This window comes from Macrobrachium nipponense, chromosome 10 (assembly GCF_015104395.2).
Source record: "Macrobrachium nipponense isolate FS-2020 chromosome 10, ASM1510439v2, whole genome shotgun sequence".
Taxonomy (NCBI): Eukaryota; Metazoa; Arthropoda; class Malacostraca; order Decapoda; family Palaemonidae; genus Macrobrachium; species Macrobrachium nipponense.
Window position 1 is genome coordinate 44,459,929 of NC_087204.1, and position 12,613 is coordinate 44,472,541.

At 40.0% G+C, this 12,613-nt stretch overlaps 1 protein-coding gene across 1 annotated transcript in view; it reads left to right on the forward strand.

Annotated features, from left to right (window-relative positions):
• Positions 1-741: 741 nt before the first annotated feature.
• Positions 742-12,613, forward strand: part of LOC135223963 (methyltransferase-like protein 17, mitochondrial) — a 45,614-nt gene continuing 33,742 nt past the window's right edge. Inside the window, exons 1-5 of the mRNA XM_064262885.1 lie at positions 742-973; positions 4,259-4,627; positions 6,758-6,777; positions 7,505-7,685; positions 9,216-9,347. Coding sequence (XP_064118955.1) covers positions 742-973; positions 4,259-4,627; positions 6,758-6,777; positions 7,505-7,685; positions 9,216-9,347 — 934 coding nt within the window. The remainder of the gene's footprint in view (positions 974-4,258; positions 4,628-6,757; positions 6,778-7,504; positions 7,686-9,215; positions 9,348-12,613) is intronic.

Sequence of the window (12,613 nt, forward strand, 5' to 3'; positions counted from 1 at the left end):
CACATGGCCCCAGTCCAGACAGGTCTTTGGTGTCTGTGTTGGCTGGCACTTCAGGTCCTTTGGCTGCAGGGTCTGCAGATGGTTTGCATGAGGAAGGTGTGTTGGATAAGCATGCATCTTCTTCTCGTCGTCAGTCTCCATTGCCGGAGCAGGAGGAAGGAGACACAAGAGTTTTTGTCTTTCTTTACCGAGGTTGTTGATCTCATTTGTGGGTTCAACAATCTGGAGAGTAGGACTCAGGCTCGGTCGTCTTTCACTCCTACTTGCCTGGAACCCTTGTTGGGGCTTGTTGTCGGTCTTGCAAAAGGTGAGCACTTCTGTGTCAGATCGGGACAGATCTCATTGGTCAAGGGGTTCTTCCAAGTTGCTTCCTCCACCACTCACGAGGCATAGGAAGTATTATGCTACAAACTCTGCCGGCTTTTTGCCTCAACATCTTAACCCAGACGTTATGCATCTTAAGCCAGGGTTGACTTTGGAGCAGGCGAGGTCATTGGTGCAGTCCTTGTCTCCGCAGGATGCCTTGGCTTTGAAGTCTACGGCAGCCTTCCATGTTCCAGTGTCATGGTTAGACTTGTGGTCGACAGCCATTGTCAGGATTACATCTGACAGGACTGCAGAAGGGTTGGTGAGTGCTTCTTCTCTTGCCAGTTTGTTGCAGTCTGGGGGCAAGGCATTTTTATATCTTGCACATCTAGTATCAATTTGTGGGTTAACCTTCTTCTGATCAGAAGAGACATGATGACAAGATCAGTTGGCCCTGAGTCCTTGTTGGGTCTCAGGAATGGGAATCTCTTGGATTCTCAGTTCCTGTTTCCTTGGACTGAGCTGGAGGACGCAATAGACCGGTGGCGAGCTGACACGAAGGACAAGTTGGTGCACCAGGCTGTGTCCAAGTCAGAGTCTCGTTCTTGGAGACGTCCCCCTCCTCCTCCTCCTCCTGTTCAGCAGCAAATGCAGAAATTGTTGCCTAGTTAGCTGTCTAGGAGTATGGTTTCGGCTGGGCCCTCTCATTCGTCATCTCAGCCTAAGTCGGTGGACCAACGCCCCTTTCGGTCTCACTCTTACAGGTATTTGGGTGGGGGCTCCAGGGGTACAAGTAAGGGGGTTGTCGATAGGTTGTGCGCCTCTCCCTCTTATTTGCCATGGGTGGGGGGCTGCAGTGAGCCAAGTGGCAAAGTTACGGGGCAGAGAAGTGGGTAGTCGATGTCCTTCAGGTCGGGTATCTACTACTGTTTGACTTCTCTTCCCCACTCTCGGACAGACCGCTGCTCCGAAGTTCTTAGCTCTCCAGGAGGAAGTGCAAAAAATGCTGGACAAAGGTGCGATAGAGGAAGTGGTGCGTCCTTCTCCGGGGTTTTACAGTTACATCTTGGTGCCAAAGGCGTCAGGGGGTTGGAGACCAGTGATTGACCTGTCCACCTTGAATCTTTTTGTCAGGAAGACGAGGTTCAAGATGGAGGCCCTGCGATCGGTGTTGGCAGCCATGAGGGAAAACAACTTCGTGCTGTCAATAGATCTAAAGGATGCATACTTTCAAATCCCTATTCATCCGTCGTCCAGGAAGTTCCTTCGCTTCTCTCTCGGAGACAAGGTTTTCAAGTTCAAAGTCCTGTGCTTCGGGTTGACCACGTCCTCTCAGGTGTTCACAAGAGTCTTCTCTCTCGTCTCGACTTGGGCTTATGCTCAAATGATCCATTTGCTGAGGTACCTCGACAACTGGTTGGTCTTAACAAGTTCCAGAGAGAAGCTGCTGCAGGACAGAGATTGCCTGCTTCAGTTTTGTCTGGAACTTGGCATCTTAGTGAACCTAGATAAATCAAATCTCGTACCCAGTCAAAGGATTCTTTATCTAAGTATGGTCATCGATATGGCATCTTTGAGGGTTTTCCTGTCAGGTTGGAGAAGTTGCAAGTCGTGGTTCGCGACTTCCTGTCGCAGCCGGATCAGTCAGCTCATCAGTGGCAAGTTCTTCTGGGGATTTTTTATCTTCTCTGAACCAGCCCAAGAAGAGCTGTTGTTAAGCTCAGAGGTCTGTATAAACTAATCCTTTATAATAATAATTTTGTCTTCTCTGGAGAAGCTGGTCCCTCATGGGTGACTTCATCTTCGGTCTCTGCAATGGAGACTAAGGGTGAGGCCACACCAAACGCGGCGAGCGTGGAGGTTGGAGGGAAGAGGTTCCCGCGGCAGTTTGAATCATAGGTATCTTATGCGGGTGGCCACACAAGACTAGCGGGACGGCTCGACCCTCTGCAGTTGCCGCCAGGCGATGTAACATGTTTTAAAATACCGCGGCGGTTCAGGCGTCTTCAACCGAAACAACCCCATTTTCTATATGATTAGGGAGGGACTATGTTACTTGAATGGTTACTTCCCTTTATTGATTATATTGATAACTATGTTGTGAAGTTAGTTCCCGTATTAAGGAACTTTCATTTGTAACCTAGAAATTGTTTAAAGCATATTATCATTGTTAAGTAACTGATATTAGCATAGAAACGATTAAGTTTTAAGCGACTACATTTATTATCTATTCAGTAAAATATCGAGTTAATTATTCCATATCTGTAATGCATGCGTTCCTTTTAAATTACGCAGTTATTTCAGCACCTCTCATTTGTGTACTTTCAGAATGCGTTCAATGAGTTCTTATATAGTCTGAATACTTTCCCAGGGATGAGTTCATCACTGAATTTAAAGTGAATATAGAAAAAGGACCACACTACGTAAATATACCCTCCGACTTGACATGGTCACTAACGTGCAGATGAACTGGCAATCAGTTGCCGAAGTGTCACCTGTTCAGCGGTAGTGGGCTTACTAGAATCATTTAATTGGGGGAGGTGTTTCGGAAGAGAGCTTGGTGGGATCCCTGTGATCCATTCCCAATAAAATTACTTTTTTTCAAGAAATGGATAGGAGTAGAACAAGTGGCCCTCAGATGTTAGCCATCGGTGTCATGCATTCGACCCCCAAAAACTTAAAGGTGCCAACTATTATGCACTCGCCACACAAATAATCCTTGTCCAGCTGCATAGACTTGATAACTATACGAATCCTCAGTGCAGCAGTATCACTTATTTATGAAATATTCGTGGTACTTTGTACTTTCTTTATTAATGTTAACAATGAAGCAAAACTGATTTTTCCTTGTGTTACTTTCTTTTATGTAGTTTCCATTAAACTATTTTGTTTTAAATACCGGTAAATTGTTTTATTTCAACATAATTCAGACAATAATCAATTATACGTCTTATATAATTTGCAATTAATTCTCGCTCTTTTGTTTTTCTAAGTATCTTTAAGGAAGTAACCCTATATGCTGTTAGTTTTGCAATAATGAAAAGTTAAAATCCACATTTTCTTTTCACTTCCCCTAAAGTAATAACTATATGGGAAGTAAAAAAACATATATATGGATTTTAACCTTTTATTATCACAAAATTCACTGCCAAGCAAAGAACCAAAAGACCTTTGGGTTATACGTACTCTATCGTCAAGTTTGACACTTACGATTTCTATTAAAGGCAATTTCCTATCCAAACGTTACTTTGCAAAGAAGTATATCTTAGACTGCTGAGAGTGACGCGCGGGAGGGAAGGAGGGAGGGTGGCGTTTCTGGTGTGGCCATGTGTAGTTTTGACGCTGCTCTCCCGCCCGAGACGCGCCTGCAACCTCGACGCTCCCCGCGCCCGGTGTGGCCTCACCCTATGGGACTTCTGGTCTTCGGCGGGGAACTCACCCCTGATAAGGGTACCTCTGTCCCTAGAAGTGAGAGATCTTCATTGGTGATTGGACGATTAGAATCTCTTGAAGGGTGTTCCTCTGCATTCTTTGCCACTGGACTTCCTTCTGTTTCCAGATTCCTCCCTCACAGGTTGGGGCGCCCATTTAGGCGGCCTCATTATGCATTTGGAGTTTGGAGAACAAACAGCAACATATCAATGTCTTAGAGTTAAAGGCAGCCTTTCTGGGTCTGAAGGAATTTTGGGAGACATGAGAACAACATTCTGTTGTTCTCATGTCGGACAACACCATGGTGGTCGCTTATGTGAACAAGCAGGGGGAACTGGTTTTGCATCAACTTTACGCTTTGGCAGTCGAGGTTCACCATTGGGTGGTCAGCAATTTGGTGGAGCTCTCAGCTAGGTAATATCCCAAGCAAAAGGAATGTGGTCGTGGACAAGCTCAGTCATAGGGATTCCTAGGCACAGAGTGGTCCATTCATCAGGTCATGGCGGACTGGCTTTTCCAGGTTTGGGGGAGACCTATGCTGGACCTCTTTGCGACCCAGTTCAACAAGAAACTGGAGATATTCTGTTTGGTGGCTCCAGATCTGGCATTAGTGGAGGATGTGTTCCAACATCCCTTGGACAACCTGGAGATGTACGCCTTCCCTCTGTTTTGTTTGATCTGCCAAGTGCTGAACAGGACGATGAGCTCACAGAATCTCAGGATGACAGTAGCTCCTCTGTGGCTGCAGGCGGAATGGTTTCCGGATCTTCTGTCATTGTTGTTGGAGGTGCCGAGGGAGATTCCCCTGTGGCAGCTGTCAAGTATCTCCTCCGAGCAAGAGGCTTTTCTCAGAAGACAGCAGGACATTTTTTCCAGCAATCTCATACAGGTGGGTTGAGGAATAGACACATCATTTGATTGACTGGTCTGATTCAGGTGAGTAAGGTAGTCATACTGGTAGTTTGGTTGCTTTGTGTTCAAATAGTCAAACCCTCTATTCAGTAGCATATACTCCACACTCTAGCAAGGGGGAGTGTGGAATGATAACGAAACCTGATGCATTGGTTTGTTATTGAACAGTCAGAATGTCTCTTTAGTTCCCTATTGCAATGAATCTTCCCATATATCATTGTATGTAACCCAGTTGGCTGAGTTGTTGGATATCAGTTTATCTAGCTTCTCATGGGCATTAGTCCCTTTCCTGTAGATATTTCTTTTGGAGCTGGACTTGTGGGTTGGCCCCCAGCTGGTTTAAGATGTCTGTATCTCCCACCAAGTATAAGTATCTTATTGTTAAGACCAAAGGTTTGTTTGCGTATGAAAAAGACAATTTGTATTTTTCATAGGTACAAACCTGAGGTCTTAACGTTTTACTGCCCACATCTAGCCGCCCCTCTGTCATTTTATGACATCCTGAGTTGGGAAAGACTAAACGCGATAGCAAGAGTGCGTGGTCTTTGACCAGTTTTCACTTGATATACGCATGCATTGCCAGATCTCACAGATTCCTTGCTTTTCAATCTCTGATTGTTTAACCGGATCCAGCTAGGCACTAGAAAATTACCTATTGTTAAGACCTCAGGTTTGTAGCTATGAAAAAACAAATTGTCTTAGAAAATTTGTCATTTTAGTTCCATGGAGTTAGCTCACTTCCCCAAGAGTGTTTTCAAAGTATTTGAGGTGCTCAGCTTCCTTGTTTGGGCAGTGGGCACTTCTGCACGTGAAGTTAAGGACAGTCCCATTCTTCCTGATGGTAGTTCTGGCAACTGGTTGGGAGACCTCTCGTATCGACAATGGGATCATAGATAGATCTCATTAATTAGCCTCTCGGTATACGAAAGATGTACTGAAGAAGAGGGAACTTTAACTGTGTACTGAAGAAGAGGGAACTTTGGTGTTCCTACACCATATATCTCAAGCAAAAATTATATTTTATAATAACATGAGGTTTTATACATATTTACCTAGTAATTACATATCAGGAACAAATATCGATGATCTAGTGGTGAGAAAAGAAGGGTCAACTTCTAAGAGGTAGTTAACCCCCATAAGATAAGGGGGTTAACTACCTCTTAGAAGTTGACCCTTCTTTTCTCACCACTAGATCATCGATATTTGTTCCTGATATGTAATTACTAGGTAAATATGTATAAAACCTCATGTTATTATAAAATATAATTTTTGCTCAAGATATATGGCAAGGACAATGGAACCCAATAAGTGATAAAAAAATGAGAAAAACTTCAAAGGTAATATCACTTTAGAAGCTTAGCAAAATGCCCATACTATGAATATTTATGTAACATGATTTTTTATAACAAGTGATTACCAACTATAGTGTGATGATTACCTGGTCCTGTTGACAGTGAGAAATTTGTCAATTAAATACCCTAATCTAGGGAACCTTAGAAGTGCTTTTCTTCAAGGTTCAGAGTGAGAATGGCAGTTGCAGTCTTGCCAAGTTCCTCAAAGAAGTTGTGTATGATACCAGCAGCATTCTTTAATATACTACTTCATAAGCTGGGTCAACTGCAAAAGATCTAATTTTTTTATATATTTAGTTGTTGCCCTTTAGTTGACATGTGTTATTAACCACTGGCAATATGTCACTAGACAGTAGAAAACATAATTATTCATTCATGTAGATGTAAAGTGCAGTACAGTTAATAAAAATTTCCATGACCCCTTTTGCTGTACCTGTTAAGCAAGTGTGGGATGTGCTTGGTTAGTTTACTCTGACCATTGTGTCCTGTTTTCTGGTTGATCACTCTATTGGACGGCCCCTCTTGTCTACAGAAGACAGGATCCGGAAGTTGTCCTCATTGATGTAGTCTCTGTAAGTTTCAACTGCTTCTGCTCAGTTGGAGCTTTCCTGTATGCTTTTCCTGTTAGATTTTGGTGGGACACGTTATCAGTAGTCAGCCCACTGGAATCGATTGCTGGTTCCTAAAACCTTCTTAATTTTAAGGTAGGCAGATTCTGGCTTTATTCCTAGTCCTCCTTTCTGTTGTGTTTTCAGATGATATCCTTCATCACATGGTTAGTCAGATGCATTTTCCTCAGTGCAGTGGTGAGTACAGCTGTATTCCATGTTAAATCTGGGTTTTGACCGTGCTGCTCAACTCCTTGTTCACTAAGCTTTGGAATCCTTGCTAGTTTAAATCTCAATATTTGAATTGTGCCACTGGTTCCATTAACCTGTCTGGATTGTGATGCTATTTTGGTTTCTTATACAGCAAATGTATTTTTTTTTTAGATAAATTTCTTTTTTAATACAGGCTCAAAATTAATATTGTCCTGCTGACCAGTTCTGTTGAATGCTTTCAGTTATCACCTAGACTACACAGAAAGTAAGGTATCTTTCTTATCAGGAGCCCTTATGGTACATGTGCAGTTGTATCTATCCAGCGAATAGAGATTCTTTTTTTTTTATTTAAGAATTATGTATTTAAGATTCATGAGGACTACCAATGTTGGCTAATATGAATGGTGTGTTTTTATTTGTTTTATAATTACTTATTTCCTATTTGGTACAAAAACTGTTATGCATATGAAGTCTTACTTCCCAACTCTCAAGACGGAATTTGGACCAAAACAGTAGTTTTCAGAGCCAGTTTGGTAATGAGACATTCAAAACGGGACCCTCTTGGGCTAACACCAACAACATGGAGCCAGTGGCCATTATGTGATTGACTGCCTAATCAGTTTTGGTTGTTTTCCAATAAAAGACTTTCCCTTTGTTTTATTATTAAATCTTTTTTTTCAGGGTATAACCTCCAAAGTAAAGAGACCCTTGGCATCAAAATTTGCTTTTGATCTTGACGAAGATGTCGGCAAGGCTATGGAATCTGGATCCCTAAAAGCACGTCACCATCCAGGCCAACAGACTGTGAAATGTGTTTCACTTCCATCCGAATTACTGAAAGCAATGTCTCATGTTCTTGCAGGTTAGGATTAATTGACTAGAGATTTGCTTTTCTTTTGTTCATTCACTTGAAGAAAATTATTAACATAGTTTTAAATTATGTTTGCTTTGGTATATTTCTGTTCAAAACAGTCACTCAGCTGTTATTACATATGACTTTCAAGTATGATGTTGACTAGGTTTTAGTTTAACCCTTACAGGCCAGGCTAAATATATACAGTAACAATAACCTAAATCTGGCAAACTAAGGTCAGCTAGTTAAAATAAAAAAAAAAAACACTTGAAAGAGGATGATATGCAAATGCGCATGTTATAAGAAAAAATAAGAAAAATTCCCATGTCTTCCCCAGGAAGTTGAAAGTAAACATATCCAGTCCAGTGCTGGGTCTCTTTTCCAAGACACTCATTAAGATACACTAATTTTTTGCTAGTTTTACATGTACTTTGTAATATTCTTTTTACATACTTTATTCTGTAAAATTAAATCAGGAATAGTCCCTGAGTATACTTATGGACAAATATTTACAAGATTTACTGGTATGGGGGAGATGTTGCACCTTTTAGTGAGTTATACATGTTTTTTCTAATATTTCTTGTACTACTTTACATTGCAAAATTACAATTACAGTTGACATACTATTGAGAAAAATAAGGACTAAAACTAGCAACAATCCCTCATTATATTTAAAGGCAAATATATATGAGATGTACTGGGACGGGGAGGTGTAGTGCATTTCCCCATGAAATTTCAAGTCAAACCATTCTCTCTTGTATCCTGAGCTGAGGTGTAGGTAATGCCATCTAGTCATTCATGGCCCATTCAAGTACTAATTTGAACATTTTCTCGCAAAAGTTGTTCAAATATTTTGCTGCAATATATTAATTATCATATGATAGAAACTGCTTTACCACTCATGCAATTTTTACTCATCATGGGATGTATGCCACTGCAAAAGGGGTTAAACTAAATGTGTAGTGGACTTTGATCATAACTGCTTAGGATTAAATATATTGGGCTTATCCATATCTGAGATGCAACAGTTTAGGCTTCATTATGTAATTTTTGTGTTAGTGGATACAGAAACTTTTAAAGATGTTTATCATCTGATGTTTTTAGGTCACCAATTCTATATACAGGCAGTCCCTGCCATATGACGGGGGTTCTGTTCTTAAGACCTTGCTTAAGCCAGAAAATCATAAAAAATCCAAAAAAAAATTTACTTTTAATGGTTTGGGTGTATTAACAACTATGTAAATTGCATTTTTATTGCATTTTTCATCCAAAAAACCTTCAAATATTGGTTATTTTACATTTTTTTAGTCATATTTCTTCCGTCAGATTGGCATCATAAGCATCATAACCCTAGAACATGCGTCGTAAACCTGGAAATAATTTCTGGTGAATATAATTGAAAAGCGTCATAACCTCGGAACATCATAAGCCGAGGACTGCCTGTATAGAACAGAAAGGGTCCATATCTTCATTTTGTAATGAAAATCCTTGATCTGATGTTAAATTATTCATGTAATATGACTGGTGTTAAATTTTCAGATTATCCAGGAAAACTGCTTGAATTTGATGCTGCAAAACTATCGAGATACATTTGGTCTCGTCAGCTTCCGTTAGAAGGTATCGAATATGATGAAAAATTAAAACAGGTTAAAGAAATGGTAATCAGTCAAGGTAAGGAAAGTGTGCTCTGGATTTTAGCTAATAAGTGTAGACTAGATTTTATAAAAAAAAAAAAAAAAATTTTCTCATTTTTTAAAAAATCATTGATGCGCGCGCGTGTGTGTGTGTACACGTGTTTGTGAGAATTTTTGAGGTGAAACTTACCCTCTATCATTTGCAACTACTTTGCTGAGGTTTGACAAAGTGTTGAAATTGAAATAACTGTTAACTAATGCTCCGTATAGTTACCCCTATTTTTTGGAAAGTAGGGGTAAGACAGCGATAAAACTGGCCAGTTGTGTGGACAAGTGCTTTGAATTTTGGATTGGTTTTTCTTTTGTTAGGGGATTGGATCATCTGGATTTTAGTTTATTATTGGGATTATGGATTCTTCGTCTCAATCTTCTTTGTCTAAATCTGTTAGATTTTCTAAGATAAGCAGTTATAAGACCAAATTATGTTCATTGAAATGTGATTTGTTTGAAATATTCATTGACCATCGAGGTGTAACCATTTTTATCATTGCAAAAGTTGGTGTTTGGAAGAGATAGAGAGAATTAATATTTAAAGAATTAAACGAGAGAACAGACTTAGAAATAGGTAAAGACAACAGCTAGTCTTGAATTTAGGTCTTCTTTAGAATTAACACTTGGTCAAGACAACAGAGAGATTGGTCTGTAGATCCTTCTCTAGTGAATATACATCCTTTTGCCCCCCAAAATTTCTGGAAGCCCATATTTTCTATAACTATCCTTTTCATGGAACTGTACTTACAAAATAATAAATAATTATTGTTTTTTGTTAAGTCAAAGTATATAACATAAATAACAAATAAAGTAATATGCATGTTATTGTTAACATAAATGAATCAATCGATAAAACTGAAGAAATATTCTTGAATTTCAGTGCAAACTTTAAACTTAAAGTAAAATTCTGTTAACCAAAGTTATTACTTTGAATAACATCTAATCAGGTAGAGGGCATAGATCATATACCCAATTTTTCATCTTAATATAACCAAAATAACATTTTCTAATATTTCATCTTGTGTATACCTATATATGCAATGACATTTATTGAAGAAAAGATCCAGTTTTGGGGAAAACAACCCTCCCCCCCATGAGTAGATGTAATGCTGTCAGATATTTATTTGATTAAAATTAGAATTTATTTTCTTTAACAAATTTGAGTCTTGCAAGGAATGTGTTTAGTGCTTTGGCAGGGACAGTGTCCCCTTGTTCCTTTGGCCACTCCATGGATGCAGCCTTGCTTACCATCTTGGTGCTCCCTACTGACAGGCCTGCTAATCCTGGGATTTCCAGACAAGGACTAACTTCTCAGAATTGAGATTGTGCCCTCTGTTGCCTGCCTTTGTGGACAAGTATATGTTGCACTTGCCTAAGAACAGATGTGGTAGTGTGAAAAGGTGTAGACCATCATGTTTGACCCTATTGTCCCGCTGCTATTATGTAGATTTGTATGAGCTAGGTAATCAGTCACAATCTGTAGTGTCATTAAGGCCATGGGAGTTGCTGAAGTCACATGAGAAGGCATCATCGAGGCCTTATGAGAAGGCATCATTGAGACCATGTGAGGTGTCACTGAGTCTGCATGAGGTATCATCGAGTCCACGCTAGGTGTCGGTGCGTACAGTATCATTGAGGCTGTGCAGTGGAGTGCATCAAGTTTCTCCAGTTTCAGAGGTTAAGTCACCAAGGAATAAGGTTTCTCACCTGGCATCTGCTAATTGTACTCCATCCCATTTTGAGAAAGAGATTTCAACTTATAAGTTTCTACAGGGTGGATTACGACAACTTTAGCTCCTGGTCTTGCAAGACAATCTGGTTCTAGGACGACTACGGTCTCCTAAGAGGAATACTCTTATAGGGCCGGTTCTTTCCGTCACTGTTCTCCTTCACCTCCTCTACAGGGTTTGGATAAGGAAGAGGAACACTTGGACTCTTTCCTCTTAAGTTTTTAAGGGACTGGTTCAGTTGTGAGTGGACATATATCCACAGTTCTTTTCAGTTGAGCCTTTTAAGATGCTTTACTCCTAGTATCCTCTAGGTTGGGGCCTGACTCTTTGCCTCTCCTGTCTTTTTAGCTGTCAGATTTTGTACATGTGAAATATAAATTGATCATAAATGTTTTACCTAAGAAAATCTCTTAAGGGTCTCTTTTGTCTCCCAACCTGCCCACTAGGAAGGCTGTGGTAACCAACATAGGACGGTTGAGTTTTTCTCCGTTTCTCCTGTGGATGGTTCCTTGCTGACCATGATTTTTCCTGCCAGGAGAGATGTAATTGTGTCAGGTAAGTTACATTTCTCAATTTAAGTGGCTGAGAATATGTATGAGAGATTGGCTAACACCTTCAAAGCATGTCTTTTAGTGGAATCATGCTGAACACTGTTGATCAAGGGTTGAAGGAGTTTGATCATTTTGACCAGTGATCCTTTTGATAAGGACTCAAGGTTTTTTGCTTCCATAGACAAGGTATTTGATGTGATAGGGGAATTCTCATATCAATATTGGCATCTTCAGTCTCCCTCCTTAACAAACCATTGTTAGTTTTAGTTCCTGCCATTGGGAAGATGGTAGATGACAAGCAATGCACATCTCAGTGTGTAATAGTACTTGAAGTATGTATGTATGTTGGTACTCAGTGTCCTTTAGTTATGGTCAGTAAAAGTTAATTATTGTGTCCGAGTATTGTACTAAAAGTTAATTTTGTACATGCAACTTCCCCGGCAGATATATACTTAGCTTATGTCTCTGACGTCAGCTAAGTATATATCTGCCGGGTAAGTATGTACAAAACTTTATTGTATTCTAACAATATCATTTTTGTGTTAACCACCGGTTATATAATTTTAGTAATGATATGCATATCAGCAATTCTCAATAGCATATGATAGGTTTCGAGGTATGCCGGTATCGTGGTATCATGTGTGATCTGTTGATGGTAATGGATTAATTGAACTAATTACAATTTTCCTTGCAGAGAACTTAAAGTGTAAGAGAGAGAATTGTGCTTAGTATTTTGACTTGCTGTTTTGAGTTTTGTTCAAGGTTGGAGAACAGTTTGTGATATAAGCACCTAAACAAATGTATATTGCATATAAAAAATATGTATATATTGTGAAAATTTCATTTATTATGCTACTAGCACTCCTGCTGCCCAGCTGGCCTGTTGCCAACTCTCTCCCCACACCAATTTTCTGTCCTTCTACTGGCCCTCATTAATTTTTTCTCCACCTGCTCTTGCACATGGCTCCCTT